General features: G+C 42.4%; 1 protein-coding gene across 3 annotated transcripts in view; it reads left to right on the top strand.

Annotated features, from left to right (window-relative positions):
• MLLT6 (MLLT6, PHD finger containing) overlaps positions 1-21,046 on the top strand; it is a 767,712-nt gene that overhangs the window by 147,890 nt on the left and 598,776 nt on the right. For all 3 annotated transcript variants that reach the window (XM_078645616.1, XM_078645614.1, XM_078645615.1), the window contains exons 3-4: positions 12,708-12,762; positions 13,757-13,866. In XM_078645616.1, the coding sequence (XP_078501742.1) occupies positions 12,708-12,762; positions 13,757-13,866 (165 nt within the window). The remainder of the gene's footprint in view (positions 1-12,707; positions 12,763-13,756; positions 13,867-21,046) is intronic.

The raw sequence follows: 21,046 nt of genomic DNA on the forward strand, positions 1-21,046 counted from the left end.
CTGTTAATTGCTACTTAAAGTTAGTAGGGGTTCCTATCCTGATGACCGGGAATGATTCAAGCATGATAATTAACAAAAGATACCAATACTGGAGAATTGGAGTTACTGTTAAGTAACTATTTTTAGGTCAAGACTAGCAGCGGTGCACATGCGCTGCTTTCTCTGCGAGACTGCTGTAGTAGAGTGCGGGAAAAAAGCTGCGCCCACTCTCCTCCCATATTTTTCATTGGCTTGTGTCATTGCCTTTCGTAAATGCTGCCTTCGAAGTCGTTAATAGGTTTGTAAGTCCCTCTTTAGTACGGCCTTGTCTTCATTTGTACACTCCATGGCGACTGGCCCTTTTACTTCAATTATTACACAGGACCTGTTATTTAGTCTGTAAGCGCTGTTTCCTTTATTGAATTTCTCTTATTGCAGGCTGGACATGCGCTGCTTCAGCTGAAACCGCGTGTGTTTATTTAAGCAGCACGGCTCCCCTGTAACACAGGCACCTGCTTTCAATAACTTTAAGCTGGTATTATCTCCTGTCTGTTTCAAGCCCCCAAGTAAAATGGATTTAGAAATGATCAGCGAATTAAGTCATGTGAATTCCAGGTAGCACATAATCCTGTGCAAATGGGCTGAAGCTGACAATAGCACATCTGTGTTACGTGTCATCTGTACTAAAGCCACCCGACAGGTTGTTTTCAAAAGCCTGTTTTATTAACAACACCACCACAATCAATACCACCACCTCCGCCAATTCCACCACCACTGCCAATACCACCACCACCACCAATACCACCACCATCAATACCACCACCATTAGTACAACCACCTCCACCAATACCACCACCACCACTACCAATACCATCACCACCACTACCATCACCATCACCACCACCAACACTACCTGCAACACTACCACCACCAATACCACCACTAATACACCATCACCACCAATACCACTACCACCACTAATACCAATACCACCGCCAATACCACCAGCACCAATACCACCACAAATACCACCACCATGACTACTACAACCACCACCAATACCACAACCGCCACTACCACCACCACTACCAATACCAACACTACCAATATCGCCACCACCACCATCAATACCAACACCACCAATACCGCCACCAATACCATCACCATCACCACCACCAGTACTACCACCAGTGTCACCACCACCATGTATTTATTTTAAACGTTTATAAAGCGCCTGACTCACCCCAAATGGGGTATCTCCGCGCTGCGGACAACAAGCGGTACAACACAAGGAGGGAATTGGAGCTAAAAAAGATAACCACCAATACCTCACCACCACCACCAATACCAGTACCACCGCCCCAATACCAGTACCACCGCCCCCAATACCACCGCCAATACAAATATCACCACCAATACAAATTCCACCACCAGCACCTATACCACCACCACCACCAATACCACCACCACCACCAATACTACCACCACCAATACCGCCACTACCAGTACCACCAATACCAAAACCAATACCACCACCTCAGCGCCTCTCGCTCACTAGTAATAGCAGGGGCACTGTACGAGGCCGGAGCTGCAGCTGAGACTATCCCTTCCTCCCTCCATGCCTGCCATAAAGCACAGCCTGCCCTGCATCAGGAGGTTAAGTCAGAGCCCTACTACAGATGGAGTGTTTTTTATTAGGCCATAGACCGCAATGACATTACGCAGTGCCACACTGCACACTCAAATCACGGAGAGGACTGGAAATAGCCCCCCACCCCACTCTTCATCCTGAGACACGACAGTGTAATCACGGAGCAAAAGGTGTTGGTGCGCTTTGTTAGTGTTTATAGCTCAGATCATATGTAACTCTCACTTCACACTTTGTGTCTGTGTAATTTACAACACTTACACATCTTCTTCACTGCACTATTTATCACTACATTGACGACGTTGCAGGCAGGTCTCTTCCTCTGATATTTACCATCTAACAAGCGGTCGAGAAGGCCCTTTATTGCAATGCAAAAGGTCTCACATTTGTGAGAGTTTAAGCTATTAGTATTGTAAATGACAATGCCTTTTATTTGTTTCAAAACCCAAACCATAAATAAAAGGCATTGTCATTTACTATGCCAATAGCTCAAACTCGTGTGAATGTGGGACCTATTGCATTGCAATGGCTTGTTTTCTCTGCTATCAGCATTCTTTTTTGACTGCCAAAGGTATTTGTGACTATAGATTTCAAAGGTTTCTATTGAGGGAAGCTGCAAGGGTGGTAGGGTTTAGAAAGACAAAAGGTGTAGGGAAGAGGCCGACCTATTATTTATTTTCTTAAATACAATCTGATTAGCACTATCTTAAAACATGTTTTATTGTCTAACATGTGTCGGGTACTATCATAGAACTGTATTTTGTCTTTGACCTTTGGAACCAGTTTATCTGTTACATGCAAACTAGTTTTTCCTACTCTTCTTACAGATCGGTGCAGGTTGAGTTAGGAGCGGAGCACAGTCTAATAGAAGAAGATTCAGTAGATAAGCTCCAGTAAACTCCCTTTTATTTCTGTTATGAAATTTGAGCTTCATATATTAGTCATGGGAAACAATTGCATAGTGGACTTTTGTAGGCCTTCATATTATGAGCAGCAGCTTGCCCCTCTTCATGGAGTACTTGAGTTGTTGTTTTGGTGGTCCCATAGATTAGGGACCACTCAACAGTGGAAAAACTAAATGGGAGCAGGTAACAGATAATGTTGGGAGGGGCATGCAATATGTGCAACTATGGATTTTGCCCTTGTAGTTTTCCTCTCCAAAAGTAGAAATGAACTGAAGTTTCTATCCACAGAAAATGTCTCGTCCATCGGGTCTGTTGAACGTCTTCGAGAGACCATCAGCCTTTTCTTGGGAAGTTCCGTTTTTCTGTTACATGGTAAAATCTACCTACTTAAAGGGTGTTGACTTGCCACATCAGCTTCAGAATTTCACTTTTCATGGCTAACCGCAATTTCAAGGGTCTAGTTGGTAGAGATAGTCTCAAACAAATAAGTTTGGATCTTTTCCCAAACAAATAAGTTTGGATCTTCTCATAATCACGCCAGTCCCAAAACTTGTTTTCAACGACTGTCTAGTTTATTTGAGGCTCCTATTTGTTTGGCAATAGCTCAGAGCTTTGCAGTAGAGTACTGAAGTTTTTGCCTTAGATTAGTCCAGGTGAGACAGGTACAAATAACTGTGGACTCTCAAGCTCACAAAAGCCCAAGCAATTCAAATATGTATTTGTAAATAGTTGCAAAATTGAAGTTGGAACTTTTAATGAACAAAGTCAATTTTTTACCTACCTTTGTAGGCACTGAGAAAAAGCCCTAATGATTGTGGCTTAGTTAGTGTCACAAGGTCAACACTGTGCTTCAAATACATCTCAGTATCTCTTATAATCTCTCTCAGTAGATGCAGTGAATGTTTTATTCTTATACCTCAAGGAGTTGGTATGTTCTGTGGTAATAATAGGCACCTTCTGATATTTTACGGAATTTGCTCTGCAGTAGTCACGGAAAGTCTTGCTTTAAGGGAAGCTAGTGCTGTTGAGCATCTGAGTTTCACAGTTCTATCTTACATTATTATTTTCCTGTTAACACAGCTTTTGAATAATAAGGAACAAAGAGCACCAATTATTTTTTTAGCTATATCATAGCCTGTCCCACAGAAGCTGGAGCCAATGTTTTCTTTAACTGTATTGGAGATGTCTCCTTCTCCTTTCTGCAAGGTGTAGATATAGATTAGGAGCAGAAAGTCAAGGCTCTAGGGAAGATTTTTTCCATAGTAGTGTGGTGGATCTTATGTGCCTTTGATTTGGGCATCTGCACATGACGTCCAAAATCGAAACCAAAATGTTGAGGAAAACCCAGATATGTGGTGAAAACTGAAGTGTCTGTGTGCTTTTCAGCTTCCCCTTTTAGAGTACCAAAATACAGTGACGTGCGTGTATTCTGATAAACGCAACCACCAATAGTGGAGATGACAGAATTGAAATTGTGAGGCATGATTATTGGTGAAGATTCACCTTCTGATTCTGGTACTGATTTGTTTCACTTTTTTTCTAATCTTCCTTATTTTTCTAATTGTGCTTTTTATATGAATGCACCTAATATGACTTCTCGATAACTAAGGTGCTGCTTTATGTGCCAATTTATTTCTAGAAACCTTGCCCTTCTCTTCTACGACATACACTATGGGTGTTGGAAGATGGCACAGACTTTTTTCAGTGCTTTGGCATGGCTGCCCAGTACTAGTAACAGTTACTAATTGTTCATACAGGTATCAAGTAAAACAGAATTCTTGTTATTTGCCAAGAATAGCAAACAAACAGTGCAAACTTGGTTCAATAACATAAACCTTATTGGCTTTCAACCCCAACTTACACCAAATGCCAAGTCACTTGGATACACTTTGGACACCAAACACACCCTTAGGGAACACATTGCCAAAAATCATCAAGACACCATCTCTCTTGTAAAGAAAATGAAACAGTTTCTTCCAGAGAGCAACTTCAGAACTACTGTTCAAGCTCTCCTTAGGTCACATCTGGATGGTGGCAACTCCTTGGCCTCCCTGACACCACACAGGTGCCCAATAAGGGTATTCTACAAACCAAAGCATGTCTCATCCGTGGCCTGAAGAAATATTATACCATAATTTCTTTCCTGATAGAACTCCATTGTCTAGCACTGCTTATCTTGCAGAAAAGCGCACCATCTCTGGTAGTTTTTGGCACATCTGCAGCCAGGCCACCATCAAACTTCCAACTAAGAAGTATCAAAAAGAAGGCAGCAGGCGTTTTCCACGTATGCTCCTAGGATCTGGAAAAGCACCTGTGCCCATCAGGACTATTCTAATGTTGCTCCAGTTTAGAGAACACTCTTATCACAATGCATTAATCGTCCACAATCCAGATAACTCTCCTATCACTCGTTGATGTAACGCTTGTCTTTGAAAATGTACAGCACTGTGCTGCCTTTTGGCTAGGTCTGTGCTATTGAGCTACCATGTTGATAAGTACGTAGATATATACGTAAACTGCCAAGTGATGGGAGTTGGCAAACGTGTGTTAACCATCTTGGTGGATTTGACTATTGATGTCTAATCGATTCCAGTGTTTTAAGCCCATTCAGACTTCCACAATATTCCCAGTATCAGGAAAACTTCAAGACATGCCACTTAGTATTTTCCTTTCTTCAGGTAGTCACAAAAGCATGCCCACAATGTGATCTTCCTTAATGAGTAATAAAAGGCCTTATATTATGAGAGGTGACTTCTTAATTCAAACTGATTCCATTCAACGGTGAATTGAAAAGTCTTCTTTGGTACGGGCATCTTCATCATATTTGACGAAAATAGTAATTTCCACGACATTAGATGCAAGCTATGTGCGAAGCCCACTAAGCACCATCTACCACATCAATACATTGTTTGGAACCTGTTGTCTGTGGCATTGGGTAGCTTTTGTAGCTAAGTTGAAATAAGAAAGATAAAACAAATGCACCTTCCAGGATAGAGAAGTGGCAAAAAGAGTAACGTACAAATCTCTGTAGAACAAAGCAAGGTTGTGAGGATAGTTGGTGACACTCAGGTTTGGCTGTTGGAACAGGCACATAAATTAAGCCTGGCACCATTTAAACTTTAAAAAGACAGTTTTTTATGGAAAAGCTGTTGCAGGTCCTGTCTGCAGGTACAGGTTGGAAGCAGGATGATAGATTGAACGGGATAAGGGGTACAAATATCACAGTATGTAATATGATCATAACAAATGTATATACCAGTGCTTCACTATTGCAATATTGAGGAAAATATAAAAATAAAATAAGTGCAAAACAATGATAAAAATACACAAATAAATCTACTACACGTAGTACAGCAACATTTGAAAGTCTGAGTTTCTATCTATCCTCACATGCACATATGAGACTTTATGCAATACAGCTTTGTATTTTAATATATTATATATATTCTATTATACATATATACCCTTTCTATGTTATGTATATATATATATATATATATATATATATATATATATATATATATATATATATATATATATATATATATATATATTCAGGCTCCAGATACACCGAAACCATGGGTCACTCTTTGTGTCGGGTGCCGTCAAAACGCGGCGGTGTACCGCGTTATTAAATTCAAGCTCCAAACTCTTATTCCCATACCCGGCCGGGTTGGGAAACCAAGAAACAGCACTCCCGGGCTCAAAAAGGTGCAGCAAAAGTTTTTATTCTTCAAGCAAACGCGTTTCGGGACAGCGTCCCTTCGTCAGTGGTTCAACAGTGTAAACTACGCAGCGCCATTTTTTAAAACACCACAGTGGGTCATGGAAATAAACAGCGGACTCAAGACATTATTCAATGAGGTAGCGCTATTTTGGAGTGGTCAGGGACAGTCACAGAATCAATAACAGCATTCATTATTCAAACATGGTTTTCGGCTGTTATCTCAAAAGTTTCTTTAAACAGATGACACATTTAAAGCTGTGTATCAGCCTAGACCCTTACACTGATTTCCTCATAAATTGTCTATGTTTACGGGGTGTTTTCATGATTGGGCCAAGCTTAGAAACGGATTAATTATTCGTCAGAAATTGACGGATATGGTTTTTATCCATATCGAAAAAGGAGAAATCCTCCATAGTAATATTGCCGTGGATCGGCAATTGCAGCCTCAACGGCTGCATCCAGTTGCACTAGCTTAGTCCCATCCGTTAGTCACCCCTCCTACATCTAATTGAAATTCAGAATTTAAACAGACATATAAACACATCATCCACAACAACTACAGTATTTTCATATTCTTGCTAATTTCATTTATACAATTCATCACAGTTACTAGGTCATATACAATTTTCTATGAGAGCAAATAACTCATCCTAGATGAGTTGCCATCTCCTCTCCCATGTTAAGACCTCCGGGTGCCTTAGTTTCAAGATCAATGATATAACGTGATTCGAGTCTCCTGAGAGTTAAAAGTCTGTTCCCACCTCTTGCACTTTCTGGGACACAATCCAAACAGAAAAATCTCAATAGATCCCTATTGCTATTATGTTTGATTGCAAAATGGCGGGCAACAGGGTAGGTGAAATCCTTATTCATGATCGCTCTCATGTGTTCTAACACTCTTAATTTCACGGGATTGATCGTACTACCAACGTATCTCAGTTGGCAGGGACACATAAGGCAATATACAACATGGTCTGTCAGACAGGTCATAAACTTATTGATCTTTCTTCCACTATGACACCCTCTCACTTGGTAGGACAATGTACGTTTGCTAAAGGCACAAGCTTTGCATCTCCCGCATGGAAAGAAACCCCTTGCATCCTTTAGTGTACCTTTGATGTTCCGTACAGGTTCCAAATGGCTATGAACCATAACATCTTTTAAGGATCTGGCTTTCCTAAAAGTAAGCTGTGGGGTTAAAGGTATATCTGGCCCCACTATATGGTCGGTTTTTAGAATGTGCCAGTGTTTGGTCATAATTGCCCTAAGTTTAGCAGAATCTGCCGAATAGGTGGTAACCATGCGGAATTTCCCTTCAGTAGTGGATCTTACTTTCTTTGTAAACAAAGTTTTGCGTGACAATTTCTTGACACGGCTTAGGGTGTCTAGTAAGAGATTCAGTTTTAGCCCCTCTCCACGAATCTATCTATACTGTCAGAGACCGCTAAGTTGAAGTCTTCCTCATGGGTACAATTCCGTTTTAATCTGAGGAATTCCCCATAGGGGATACTGTTGATCAATTTACGGGGGTGACTGCTGGTTGCAAAAAGAACACTATTGCCCGCAGTGGGCTTGCGGTAAAGGGAAGTTGAAACTTTTCCATCCTTCACAGTTACCTGCAAGTCCAAGTAGTTGACCTGAGTATCACTTATATCCCCAGAAAATTTGAGATTGCAGACATTTTGATTCAGCAGCTCGACATATTCTTTAGCTTCATCGATAGACCCATTCCATATTAGGAACAGGTCATCGATGTACCTGTACCAGGTCACCACTTTGTTGGTCCATGTGGCGTTTGTAGGTCCCCAGGCTTCCTGCTCCTCCCACCAGCCCACGAATAAATTCGCGTAGCTGGGGGCGAAGCAGGAACCCATCGCAGTCCCCGACTGTTGCCTATACAAGACATCCTGGAAAAGGAAAATGTTGTTATGTAAGCAAAAGCTAACCAGTTCTAACAACATTTCATTGTGCATAGCATATTTTAATGACTTTTTTCTCAGGAAGTAGTCTATGGCATGGAGTCCTTGTCTATGCTCGATGCATGTGTACAGGCTTGTTATATCGAGCGTTGCCATCACATAGGTAGGTTGCCATACCACGGTTTCAATCTTCTCTATGAAGTCCGTCGTATCTCGTATATAAGACTTCAATCCTAAAACAAACTCAAATAGATAGTGATCCAGAAATTTGGAGAGGTTTTCTGTCAATCCACCAATAGAGGAGATGATCGGTCTCCCTGGGGGTGCATCAATGTTCTTGTGAACTTTTGGTAGATGATAAAATGTTGGTAAAATGGGATTAGAGTTCTTCAAAAACAAATATTCTTCCAATTCCAACATTTGTTTACAGTGCCATTTCCTCAAAAGTTCATGTAAGGTCTCAATACTTAAAAGATATTCCTTCTTGTCAATCTCCGCATAGCAGTGAGCATCCTGTAGTTGGCGTTTAGCTTCCTCAACATATTTCTCCCGTGACATAATCACGATATTTCCCCCTTTATCTGAAGGTTTACAGACGATAGATTTATCTTCAGCCAGGGTCTTTATCGCCATTCTCTGCTTCTTAGTGATGTTATATTTATCAATTTTTCTTTTGTTAGTTGTTCTCATAGCCATCAAATCCTTGATGACAACATCGGAGAATGTGTCAATGGCATCTGTTGAGGTTTGTGGGACAAATTTAGATGGTAATTTGTAACCACTGTTGGGAACTTCTTGATCAACACCAACATGCGCCAACCTCTGAGAATAGGTGGTATTAGGAACGTGAGTTTCACATTCGTTTTCTTGGCGCAAATCTTCTAAGAGCTCACATGCCGTCAAATCATTGACCGTTAGAAGGTCGATTCCTTTCTTATTGCCCCGTAAATATTTAGCCTCCTTGGCTGTTGGTTTTACTTTAAAATATTTGTGCAATTTAACCTTCCTGATAAATTTATAAAGGTCTATCCGTGTTTGGGTGTACTCCAGATGCACATTAGGGCAAAATGTGAGTCCGAGTTTTAAAACAGATTCCTCACATGGGGAAAGGACTCGTTTGGAAAGATTGACAATCGTTAAGGAATCTTGTTTCACCATCTGTTGACTTTCCTGCTTCTTGTTGTGCGTGAGGCTGTACTGCTTTTTCCTCTGCCCCTTCCTCTTCCAGCCAGACTAAGCTAGTGCAACTGGATGCAGCCGTTGAGGCTGCAATTGCCGATCCACGGCAATATTACTATGGAGGATTTCTCCTTTTTCGATATGGATAAAAACCATATCCGTCAATTTCTGACGAATAATTAATCAGTTTCTAAGCTTGGCCCAATCATGAAAACACCCCGTAAACATAGACAATTTATGAGGAAATCAGTGTAAGGGTCTAGGCCGATACACGGCTTTAAATGTGTCATCTGTTTAAAAAAACTTTTGAGATAACAGCCGAAAACCATGTTTGAATAATGCATGCTGTTATTGATTCTGTGACTGTCCCTGACCACTCCAAAATGGCGCTACCTCATTGAATAATGTCTTGAGTCCGCTGTTTATTTCCATGACCCACTGTGGTGTTTTAAAAAATGGCGCTGCGTAGTTTACACTGTTGAACCACTGACGAAGGGACGCTGTCCCGAAACGCGTTTGCTTGAAGAATAAAAACTTTTGCTGCACCTTTTTGAGCCCGGGAGTGCTGTTTCTTGGTTTCCCAACCCGGCCGGGTATGGGAATAAGAGTTTGGAGCTTGAATATATATATATATATATATATATATATATATATATATACACACACATGTATTACTGTATTCCTACTGTAGAAGAAAACAAAACCTTCCACTCTTCCCAATGCACTACTCTGTCACATCCTATACCTCTCTCAAATTACCCTCTACCTCCACTCCCGGACTCATCCCAAACCTCTTTCTACTACTTGAATCTCCCCCTTTCTAGTTCTACCATCCCCTATCTCTCCTTGACTCACCCCAAACCTTCTCTTACTACTATGATTTCCCAAATAACCCTTTCTAGTTTCCCCCCTCATATAGCCCTCCTTTGGCTCATTCTAAACCTCATTTCACTAGTATGATCGCTCTAATCCCTTTCCAGACTCTTCCCTCTTCTATCCCTCCTTTGATTCACCCCAAACCTCATCTTACTACTATGATTTCCCAAATAACACTTTATAGACACCTCTTTCCTCTATCCCTCCATTATCTTATTCAATAAAACTAACATACTCACATGCCCACCGCTCAAATTAACAACTTATATTTCCCTTACTATTCCACCACTAATCTTTTTTGGGTTCCAGAGTAGCGTGCTAGTCACCGAAAAGCACTTCAACGCTTCGTCAGGGGTAAGAAGCACTATATAAATTCAATTACAATACAAAAAACCTTTTTCACTTGACACAAGCTTATACAAGAGGTGATAAATGTTTTACAAATCATTAAAAACCCAAAAACAAGGTATGTCAGATAACTTGAGTCCTTGAATCACTCCGCTTTTGAGGTGGTTAAAAACTCAACACCACAAAGCTTTTAAGCAGTAATGACTACCCGCCTCCTAAAAGGGCATTGAAGATGATGATCCCTGGGGTCTCCTCCAGCTCTACTATTTATGGCTGTGATAACCGGATATTATGAGGAGATAGCACTTAAGTGGTACATAATTTAAGGTCACTGCTCAAGAATAAGACCTTTCCGAATGTCACAAGAGCAAAGGAGTGTGGGGAAAATCCATTCATAAAGAGAAAAGTGTGTTCACTCGTTGTTGGAGCTTTGGTGTTCTGCAGTATTTCACACAGAATTCTAACCAAGACTACGTGTAGCTCATCTATTAATACCACCAACCAATGCATGTAATTCCCATGTCCCCGCTCCCACTAAAGATCACACCTAATTTCTACTAATGAAATCTATCACATAGAAACTAAAGTAAAGGTATTGAATGGTCCCTACAAGACTCCTACCAATAACCAACAATAACTATGACCTACAGCAGCGTGCTGCCCAGTGTAAAAGCACAACAGTGCCTCATCAGGGGTAGTAAGTGATAGATTATGCAATTACAATCCAATATATAACCCCCACTAAAACTAATACCAGAGCACTCTGCAGTCAGACAGTCGATTTTATTTCATACATCTGCAAATACCAAACAGGGACCTGTAGAGCTGCTCAAAGCTGCCAGTTTACTGGAAACTATAAACTACATGCCTATCTCTCACACGTCTTCATCCCTCACACTGCTAAGCGATGCGTCCCTTACCTCGATTGCCCTCAAATACAACATGGAAACATTTCCCACACAGGTTCAAAATAAAGACAACACACTTCCAACCAAACACCCTACACAGTGTAGGTGTAACGTGCTACCCATGTAGGCCTGTGCTTCAGTGCCCCTCATAGGGATAGTAAGCGCTATACAAGTGGTACAATACAATACATCATTGTGTAAACTGTATGCATGTTCAACATAGCTGAAATTTCACTGCTGGGAAACATTTAATGTATGGTCTCTTTAAGTATTTCCAAGATTCTTAAGACCTGTCAACTGTAGTAGGAATTCTTGCAGTTCATTCCAAAGTGGTGATTTCTGAGATATTCCCTCTGAATTTGACCTCCACCACACTCTTGCTGGATAGATATTCATGAACTTTACCTGTTTGGTTTGTGATTCTGGGCTCCTAATCAGCATTTGCCTTTGTTGACACCTTTAAGACAGCAGCCAAGAGGAACTGTATGAATGGAGAGACATTATAGTACATTTATGTGTCGGACTCGAAGGAACACCTGACGACGGTATGGCTGCAGAACTGTGATGTGTGCATTGATATTTAAGGTTCCTTTTGACAGTGATGCCTTGTCGCGTACAAACTTAACCCCTTCGATGCTCATGACGGAACGGTTCCGTCATGAGCTACGGTTGAGCTGTGCTCATGACGGAACGGTTCCGTCATGAGCTACGGTTGAGCTGTGCTCATGACGGAACCGTTCCGTCATGACCACGCCCGTTTTTATTAGGGCCCAGCACCGGAGGGGGAATCGCGGTCGCGCTGAAAAGGTTAAGACTGGAATACTAGTTCTGTATATTCTATACAATAACATTGGGAAAGACTTCATAATAAAAATTTTAAGTACAATTTACTTTGATTGCTTAGTAGGTTTCCGCCTTTACAATTAGAGTTTGTGCTATCTGGGACCTGATAGTCTGTTTACGCTGCTGTAATTCAGATGTTTGAGAATTCTCAAACATATATGGGACAGCTTTGCGATCATGTCAGTTGCTTGGCGAGCACTTTGACTCGATTTCCGCAGGAAGTTCTCCCTCATATTAGAGATAATCAGTTATGTCTTATGCTTGATTTAAGTATGTGTCTTTGTTCTATCTGCGCATGCTACTGATCAGAGCATAAATACTCTATGCTTAATTCGGAGACTTATAACAAACAGACTTCCTGCATCTCTTTTTCAGAGGTGTGAGCTGTGTCCCCATAAAGAAGGAGCACTGAAGAGGACAGACAATGGAGGTAAGAGTTCAGTCCAATGTACATCATTGAACACTGCGTAAGCTTCCATTTTGTGTCCTGTGCATAGGAATGGGCTGTTTGCCTCCCTGCTTCCTTCTAAAGCAGGGGTTCTTAAAGTGTGGTGCGGGAACCCCCAGAGGTCGACAAAGCCTACTCAGAAGTTCTGTTAATGTGAAGGAATTTGAAATTGGAGGCTGTAAATTAAGTTTAAGTTAGTATTCTTGGATAGATTAGTGGGAGCAGTGCAAGTGCATCAAACAGAATATAGTATGGACGATGAGTTTGAGATAAAATATTGAATCTTTGTATATTTGTTTGATTAGCTTGTCTGTGTAATTTCGTTTTTTTTTTTTTTTGCAGTTCAAATTATCTAAAATGCACAGGACAGAGTCACTGGCTTCCAGAAATGGCTTAGTGGGGGTCTTCAGGTTACAATAATGATTCAGTGGTGGGGTCCCTGGTTTCCAGTAATGATATAGTGGGGGCCTACAGAATTCAAAGGTTTAACAGCCACTGCTCTATAGAGGATGTAGGTGAACTATAAATGTTATGTCTGGATAAAAAGCAGGTGATGGTGTTGATGGTGAGGTTGGAGGTGATGTTGGTGGCAAAGGGTTGATAGTTTGGTCTTTCTCATATGCACCACAGGTGCTGTAGTGCTACAGCAGCAGTTATGAAATTGGGTAAAAATGGTGTGTGTTTCCGATTTTAGATATTGAGTCGAGTGCTAACTGCATTTGTAACTGTTTTATTCTGCATACAAATGTCAGAAGAAGGATACTGTACATTTTGCTAGCTGATCATAGTTAAACCGCACATTCTATGGTTTTTCACAACTTAATAGCGTGACCATGCAGCAACTGCATGTCCACTGTCTGTTTTAATGGTTGATTTTCAGATTTTAACAAAAGTGTGAGGCTTTGTTCCTGTCTCTGTAGTTTGGTGTATAATATTTTGTCTCTGTTTGGCTAACCTGTTTTTTCTCTTTGCCAAGGGTGGGCGCACGTTGTCTGTGCGCTCTATATTCCAGAAGTCCAGTTTGCTAATGTTCTGACCATGGAGCCAATTGTACTTCAATATGTTCCACACGACCGCTTCCACAAGGTAAGCAGAATGGCAATATCCCTGAATGGCGGTGGCCACTATCTAGTGCTACACTGCAAACCAAATCATCCCTACGTGATCCTGTTTGAGATGTCTCTCCATGTATGTCAGCTTGGGCTTGAAAACATCTCCCGATTTTATGGCAGACTGTTTTTTTATGTTAAGTATTTTAATTTCATGTATGCTTTTTTGCAGCGTGCATAAAGTCATAGTTGACGTCTGAGCATGTCATGTATTGCATGTACAATAAAAATATTTGGTTAGCTAACCTATACAAACTATATTATTAAATAACTTACAAATTTCTTCCATAAGTACAAAATGAACTTTATAGTTTGAGCTAGAAAGCTTAATAGAATTTATTTTAAAGTGTGGATGGACTATATCTGATCAGAGAGTTATATTAAGGATCTTATCCTTACGGGGCACCCTAAATCAATCATGCTGTTGTTCGATTGACAATTACTTCACTCTTCTATTGAAAAATAGCACACAAGTCTATTGTTCAGAGGTGTGCCATACCCTAACGCTGCCCTAGAGAGGATTGGTATTTCTAAAAAAGTGTTTTAATTTCTGGCATTGACTTTTCATTGTTTCTAGAATATCTACCTTCTCCTAGTACTTTGAGTTTCGAGCTAACTATGCCATAAAGCTATATTGCAAGGATTTTTACGTTAGCACACAGTGACTCTTCTTTGGGAGCCAGTGACGTGGTCTCTCTGCACAATTTTTGAGCCGGAAGAGCTCCCAAAAAGAGATTGTGAGTGAGAAATGACAATATAGTTTAAAAAGCCATGGAAGAACCATTAGCAAACAAAAGTTGTGGGAAAGCATATAATAAAGCAACAGAACATGTACAATCTATGCTTTAAGGGAAGGGAAATGTGTGGCTAATTATAGCATGGTTTGTATAGAAGAGGGCTGTATGTCATTTGCGAGGTGTCGTGGCATCGCCTTGTGTAGTTCTTTTATTATTATCATTTGACATTTGTATAGCGCACCGTCTGTCTGTATTTTTAGATTGTAGTGCTTTTTGGTAGTTTGGAGGTTTGTGTCAAGCATTAGATACCTTTATTATTTATAGGACTCAGGTCTTAGGTGCTGACTGCAGTTAGCAGCACAGAGAATAGCTAACCTAGCCAGAGGAGGATGTATGCCATGTGGTTTTTAGGTCTTGCCTGAGCCAGCGCATGCGCTGCTAGGAGAGGCATTTTGTAAGTGGCTTTTGAAAGTGCCACCACCAGGCTTTTGGTGGCATCAAGCTTGCGTGCACGCACGCGCGCCGCCACCAGCTGTCGCACCATTTGCTTGTTCTTTACTTTTGCTTCAATCGCGGCACCAGCGCTTTACCTTTAATTAAAGCATCGGTGCCGCGATTGTAGCAAAAGTAAAGAAATAGATGTTTTTCGATTTTTTTTTACTTTTTTACTTTTGCTATAATCGCTGCACCCACGCTTTACTTTTAACATTAAAAGTGAAGCGTGGGGTCTTAGGTGCTGACTGCAGTTAACAGCACAGAGAATAGCAGACCTAGCCAGAGGAGGATGTATGCCATGTGGTTTTTAGGTCTCGCATGCGCTGCTCGAAGAGGCATTTTGTCACGGCTTTTGAAAGTGCCACCACCAGGCTTTTGGAGGCCTCAAGCTTGCGTGCATGCATGCGCGCGCGCAGCCGCCATCTGCCACCTGTCGCACCATTTGCTTGTTCTTTACTTTTGCCTCAATCGTGGCACCAGCGCTTTACCTTTAAGTAAAGCACCGGTGCCGCGATTGTAGCAATAGTAAAGAAATAGATGTTTTTTTCTATTTCTTTACTTTTGCTATGTACGGGGCATCCACGCTTTACTTTTAACATTAGAAGTGAAGCCCGGGTGCTGCGATTATAGCAAAAGAAATAGAAAAAAAAATCTATTTCTTTACTTTTGCTATAATCGTGGCACCTGAGCTTCACTTTTAACGTTAAAAGTAAAGCGCAGTTGCCGCGATTATACCAAAAGTAAAGAAATAGAAACAAACATCTACTTCTTTACTTGTTCTATAATCACGGCACCCGCGCTTCACTTTTAATGTTAAAAGTAAAGCGCGGGTGCCGCGATTATAGAACAAGTAAAGAAATAGATGTTTTTTTATATTTCTTTACTTTTGCTATAATCGCGACTACCGCGCTTTACTTTTAATGTTAAAAGTAAAGCGCGGGTGCTGCGATTATAGCAAAAGTAAAGAAATAGAAAAAAACATCTAGTTCTTTACTTTTAGTAACTCCGGTATCCCGTAAACAAGGCCACTGTAATACTGGGGCTTACAGCTGCTGTGCTTCCAGCGTGGTTATGCCTAAACCACACTTGTCGCACAATCCACCATTTGTACAGCCCAATTTGTACATTTCAGCAAAGGATGTGTTTCTAGTTCAAACGGCTCAAAGCTACTAAATAAAAGCGCCACGAGAGGTAATAGAGTGGCAGGCGCTGGGCAAAGTTTAACTAGTGAACTCAGATGCTGTCTTCAATTTATTTATATTTTAAAGTTTTCTAGAGCGCGAACCAGACCCGTGAGGGTATCAGAGCGTTTTACAGGTTTGAGGGTGGTATACAAAGTGTTAGGAAGGAAGGGAACAATTGGGTAAGATGGGGGATACATTATACAAGAAAAAGCACACAGTCTAAGGTCCCGGCTACAAGAAGAATAAAAGGTTAACAATAGGTAGAAACTTATAAAAGAAGACCAGCAGTCTCAACTCAGGAGTGCAGTATTGGGTATCCACAATAGAGCAGTGGATGATGTCAAGGTGGAGGGTGGAAACAAGTCGCTACGGTGATTGCGATGTAATCATAAGACGAGGTATTTGCCCATTAGGAAGGTTTTGGTTTCCGTTTTAAAGTGTGCCAAGGACGGAAGTTTTGTAATGGCGGGTGGGAGGGAGTTCCAGATTCTTGGAGCGGCCCCAGGGAAGGCCCGATTGTAGTTTTTTTTTCTTGCAGAAGCGGGCTGGTTGCAGCAATAGTTCTTTGGCAGATCGTGAGTTTCTGACTCCTCCTGATATCACAAGTTTTTGGGCGAAAAAAGGAGGGGAATTGGAGCAGAGAGCTTTGTGAGTAATGCAGGCCAGTTTAAATTGGATGCTGGCCTCTAGGGGAAGCCAATTCAGAGTTTTGAGGTGGGGAGAAATGTGGTCAAATTTCTTTGAGCCAGTTTGGAGTCTGGCGGCGGTGTTGAGCCAGGCTTTCAGTGGGGCCAGGGAGTTCTTGGGTAGCCCTGCGAGAGTGGAGCATCCATATTCTAGTCTGGAAATGACTATAGACTGGATTGTCGTTTTGAGGTCGGAAACCTCAAAGAAGGGTTTTAAGTTTCTTAGGTAGCTCAGGTGGAACCTGGCCTTCTTGGCCATCGAGTTTACATGGCCGCGCATGTTCAGGCTGCTGTCAAGGGTTATTCCAAAGAATTTCGCAGAGTCAACAATAGTGGGAGGGCAATTTAGTGCTGTGATGCTCTTGATCCATTCATGGATGTCAGGGTTAATTTTGAGTGGGGAGATTAGGAGAAATTCAGTTTTATTTGCGTTGAGTTTAAGCTGGTTGGCGGTGAGCCAATGGACTGTCAGCTTTAGTGCCTCATTCAAGGAGCGAATGTCCTCAGGGGAGGAGATTTTGATATAGATCTGTGTATCGTCTGCGTACATAATGTAGGAGATATTGGCGGCACGTAATACCTTGGCGAGTGGTTCGAGGTAAAGATTGAAGAGGGTAGAGAGAGGGTTGATCCTTGGGAAACTCCAACCGTGACCGGAGAGGGGGCGGAAAGATTACCATTGATGAGGACTCTCTGAGAGCGGTTTTTTAGGAAGGGTCTAAACCATTCAAGATGGTGCCATCTAACCCCATCCTGAGTTTGAGTCGTTCAAGGAGGATTTTGTGGTTAACCGTATAGGTCTAGGAGGATTAAGAGGCAGGTTTTGCCTTGATCGAGAGCTTGGAGGGCGTCATCCACAATGTGGAGGGGGGTGGTTTCCGTGCTGTGTCCAGGTCTGAAACCGGATTGGAAGTCACCTAGCAGGTGGAAGTTATTAAGGTGTAGGCTTAGCTGCTATTGTACACATTTTTCTAGAACTTTGACAAGGAGTGGGATGTTGGATTTGGGTCTGAAATTCTCAGCGGAAGCAGGGTCCAAGGTAGGTTTTTTTAGGATAAGGACAACTTGGCCAGCCTTAAGTGAGTCAGGAATTGAGCCCTGTTGGAGGGAGGGAGACGTTGATTATTGAGGTCCTAGAGGGAATGATAACCTGCGAGGCGGCTGGTAGACAGTTTGAGGGGAGAGGATCATTGAAGTGGTTGTTCGGGTTTAAGGAGGCGAGAATTTTCGAGATAGAGTGTTCGTCATAGAATTTAAATTTGGACCAGTGTGCTAGATTTTTGGGTGAGGTTTCGGAAGATAGCGCGTGGAGGGGAGGTGGAGCTGGAGCTGGTAGATTTTGATTTTGGCAGTGAGTTGCGGATTTAAGTTAATTTCCTAGGGCAGAGATTTTGTCGCAGACGAAGGAAGATTATTCCTCGTTTGATATTAGGGGTTTAGGTGTTTCCTTGGAGGTTTTCGCTAGTTTATTGGATTGGTGTATGACCAAGTCGAACAGCTTACGAAGTCAGTTTTTGGCACTCTCGAGTTCGGTTTTGAAGAATCCTTTTTTAGAGTTGAGTATTTTCTTATTATAAGTATTTCTGGCCTGGCGGAGAAGTTTTAGATGGGCTGCTGATGGGTGTTGTTTCCAGTTTTGTTCAGTCTGTCGAGGGGATCTCCTCTCCTTGTTGAGGGATCCGCTGAACCAGGGATTCCTGTCCTTGATCTGGGTTCTTTTTAATTTCAGTGGTGCCAGGTCATCGAGAATGTCGGCTATGGTTGAGGAATAGTGATCCACTATGTTGTCGACCGAGGTGCACTGAGTGGGGTGGGTGGGGGGATGAGGGGTCGGTCTCACAACGCGCTGCTAGTTTCCCGTGATCGAGGTTCATGGTGTCTATAACCCATCGTTTGGGAATCACGGGTTGAAGTGTCCATGCCTTGTGAGAGCTGGGCAAGAGGAAGGTGATGGTGTGGTGGTCTGACCAATCACACGGGTCAATAGAGATAATTTTGACCGCTGATTCCTTAGCAATAATTCAGTCTAGGGTGGCGCCTTTCAAGTGAGTAGGGAGAGAACAGGCTAGGGGCTAGGTCAGCCAAGAAGTCACTGATGGCATTGACCTGAGGGTCCTTGGGATCGTTCCAGTGTAAGTTGAAGTCGCCAAGGAAAATGTCATTAGAGTTTGGAGAGACCTTGGCTGTGATGATTTCCATGAGGTCCATGAAGGTGTCATTCTTGCCTGGGGGGTGGTAAAATATGTGAAGTTTGCACAGTTGAGAGGTGTTGTTGGAGATGGAGAGTGCAAGGTATTTGCAGGAGTCTGTAGGGACTACCGGCAGTTCCGTAACCAGGAGGTTAGAGCGGTGGATGCAGGCAATGCCACCCCCTTTTTAGGGCTCGGGGCGGAGCTCCGAGATCCTATTATTAAAGAGAAAAAAAAAAGTTTCTTTAGGGCTCGGGAAAGACACATTCCTTAGTGCGCGAGTTTTTTTTTGTTATCTGAATGTTGATTGGTCGTCACGGTGCTGTTTTTGTAGTAGTCTTGATGCCATAGGGCATATGTAATGTTAGGCGGCCATGTTGGCATTTTGTGTGCGGTTACGCGCACGCACGGCAGACTATTAATCTTAATTAGGAGCCTTCAGAGTGCCCGTGTAATGCAATCCAGATGGTCTGAGCGGTGCAAGTGCTTCCAGACTAGGAGCAGGGTAGATCCGCGAACATGAGAAACACTGAGCGCGAGACGGGCGCGAGAGGTGCACCCCGGGCCGTCTCAGCAGGAGGCTTTCACAGGAGCGTGTTTTTGTGCGACGGGTTCGATTCCCCGCCTGGCACAACACAGCTCCTCGCGACCCAGCCATGCGTGCATGCAACATTGCACTCTGTGCCGAGGTATGCTGCCAGGAGAAGGAAACTTGGAGCCGTGACAAATAAACATGCAGGGGAAGGAAAGGCCCATCGCTGTCCTGCTCTCGAGCTGCTCCTGCAAAGCTGGTAGGTAAACGCCCAAAACATATTGAACTGTTCTCGTTGTGTTGCAGAAGGCGGCCGCCCAGGCTCTGGGTATCTGCACCGACTTCAGGGGTTTTAATTCTGTCCAGAGTGATCGTAATGGAAATGCAGACCTCGTAAGACTTACTGAAAGTCACCCATTTTCTGGGCAGTCAGCCTGTCGTGCCCTGCTGGGATACACGTATTGTAGGTGGCCTAGATCAGCACGGTCGGAAAACTCAGACACTTTTTGAAAAACATATAAGTGAAACCAACGCACCTTAACGCGCGTATCACACCATTCCTGTTTGCAAATATTTTTTTTAAATGTTTAAATACCTACTAAGTCAGGTGCGCATATTAAAATTAACAGTCATATCTAGTAATGTCACGTTTGAGTAGCGCTAAAATGAATTCTTAGTTTCAGGCTCGGATAAAGTAACCCGTGTGCTTGGTTGATCATTCCTATCTTGGTATAGGGACAGCTTGAAAGACGACAGGCCAGAGAATATATGGACCCTTCAAGGTTAATGCTGCTGATCTGTGCTTCAGCATATCACAAATAAAGTGATCTCAGAAAGAGGCCACCTGTCCCCAGTGTTCATATAAAGTGATGGGAGGCAGAGTAGTGAGTAGTGAGTGCAGAGTAGTGAGTAGAGTAGTGAGTAGTGAGTAGAGTAGTGAGTAGTGAGTGCAGAGTAGTGAGTAGAGTAGTGAGTAGAGTAGTGAGTAGTGAGTGCAGAGTAGTGAGTAGAGTAGTGAGTAGTGAGTGCAGAGTGAGTGCAGAGTAGTGAGTAGTGAGTGAAGAGTGAGTGTGCAGAGTAGTGAGTGCAGAGTGAGTGAGTAGTGAGTGCAGAGTAGTGAGTGCAGAGTAGTGAGTAGTGAGTGCAGAGTAGTGAGTGCAGAGTAGTGAGTAGTGAGTGCAGAGTAGTGAGTAGTGAGTAGAGTAGTGAGTAGTGAGTAGAGTAGTGAGTAGAGTAGTGAGTGCAGATTAGTGAGTAGTGAGTGCAGAGTAGTGAGTAATGAGTAGAGTAGTGAGTAGAGTAGTGAGTAGAGTAGTGAGTAGTGAGTGCAGAGT

Source organism: Lissotriton helveticus, chromosome 5_1 (assembly GCF_964261635.1).
Source record: "Lissotriton helveticus chromosome 5_1, aLisHel1.1, whole genome shotgun sequence".
Taxonomy (NCBI): domain Eukaryota; kingdom Metazoa; phylum Chordata; class Amphibia; order Caudata; family Salamandridae; genus Lissotriton; species Lissotriton helveticus.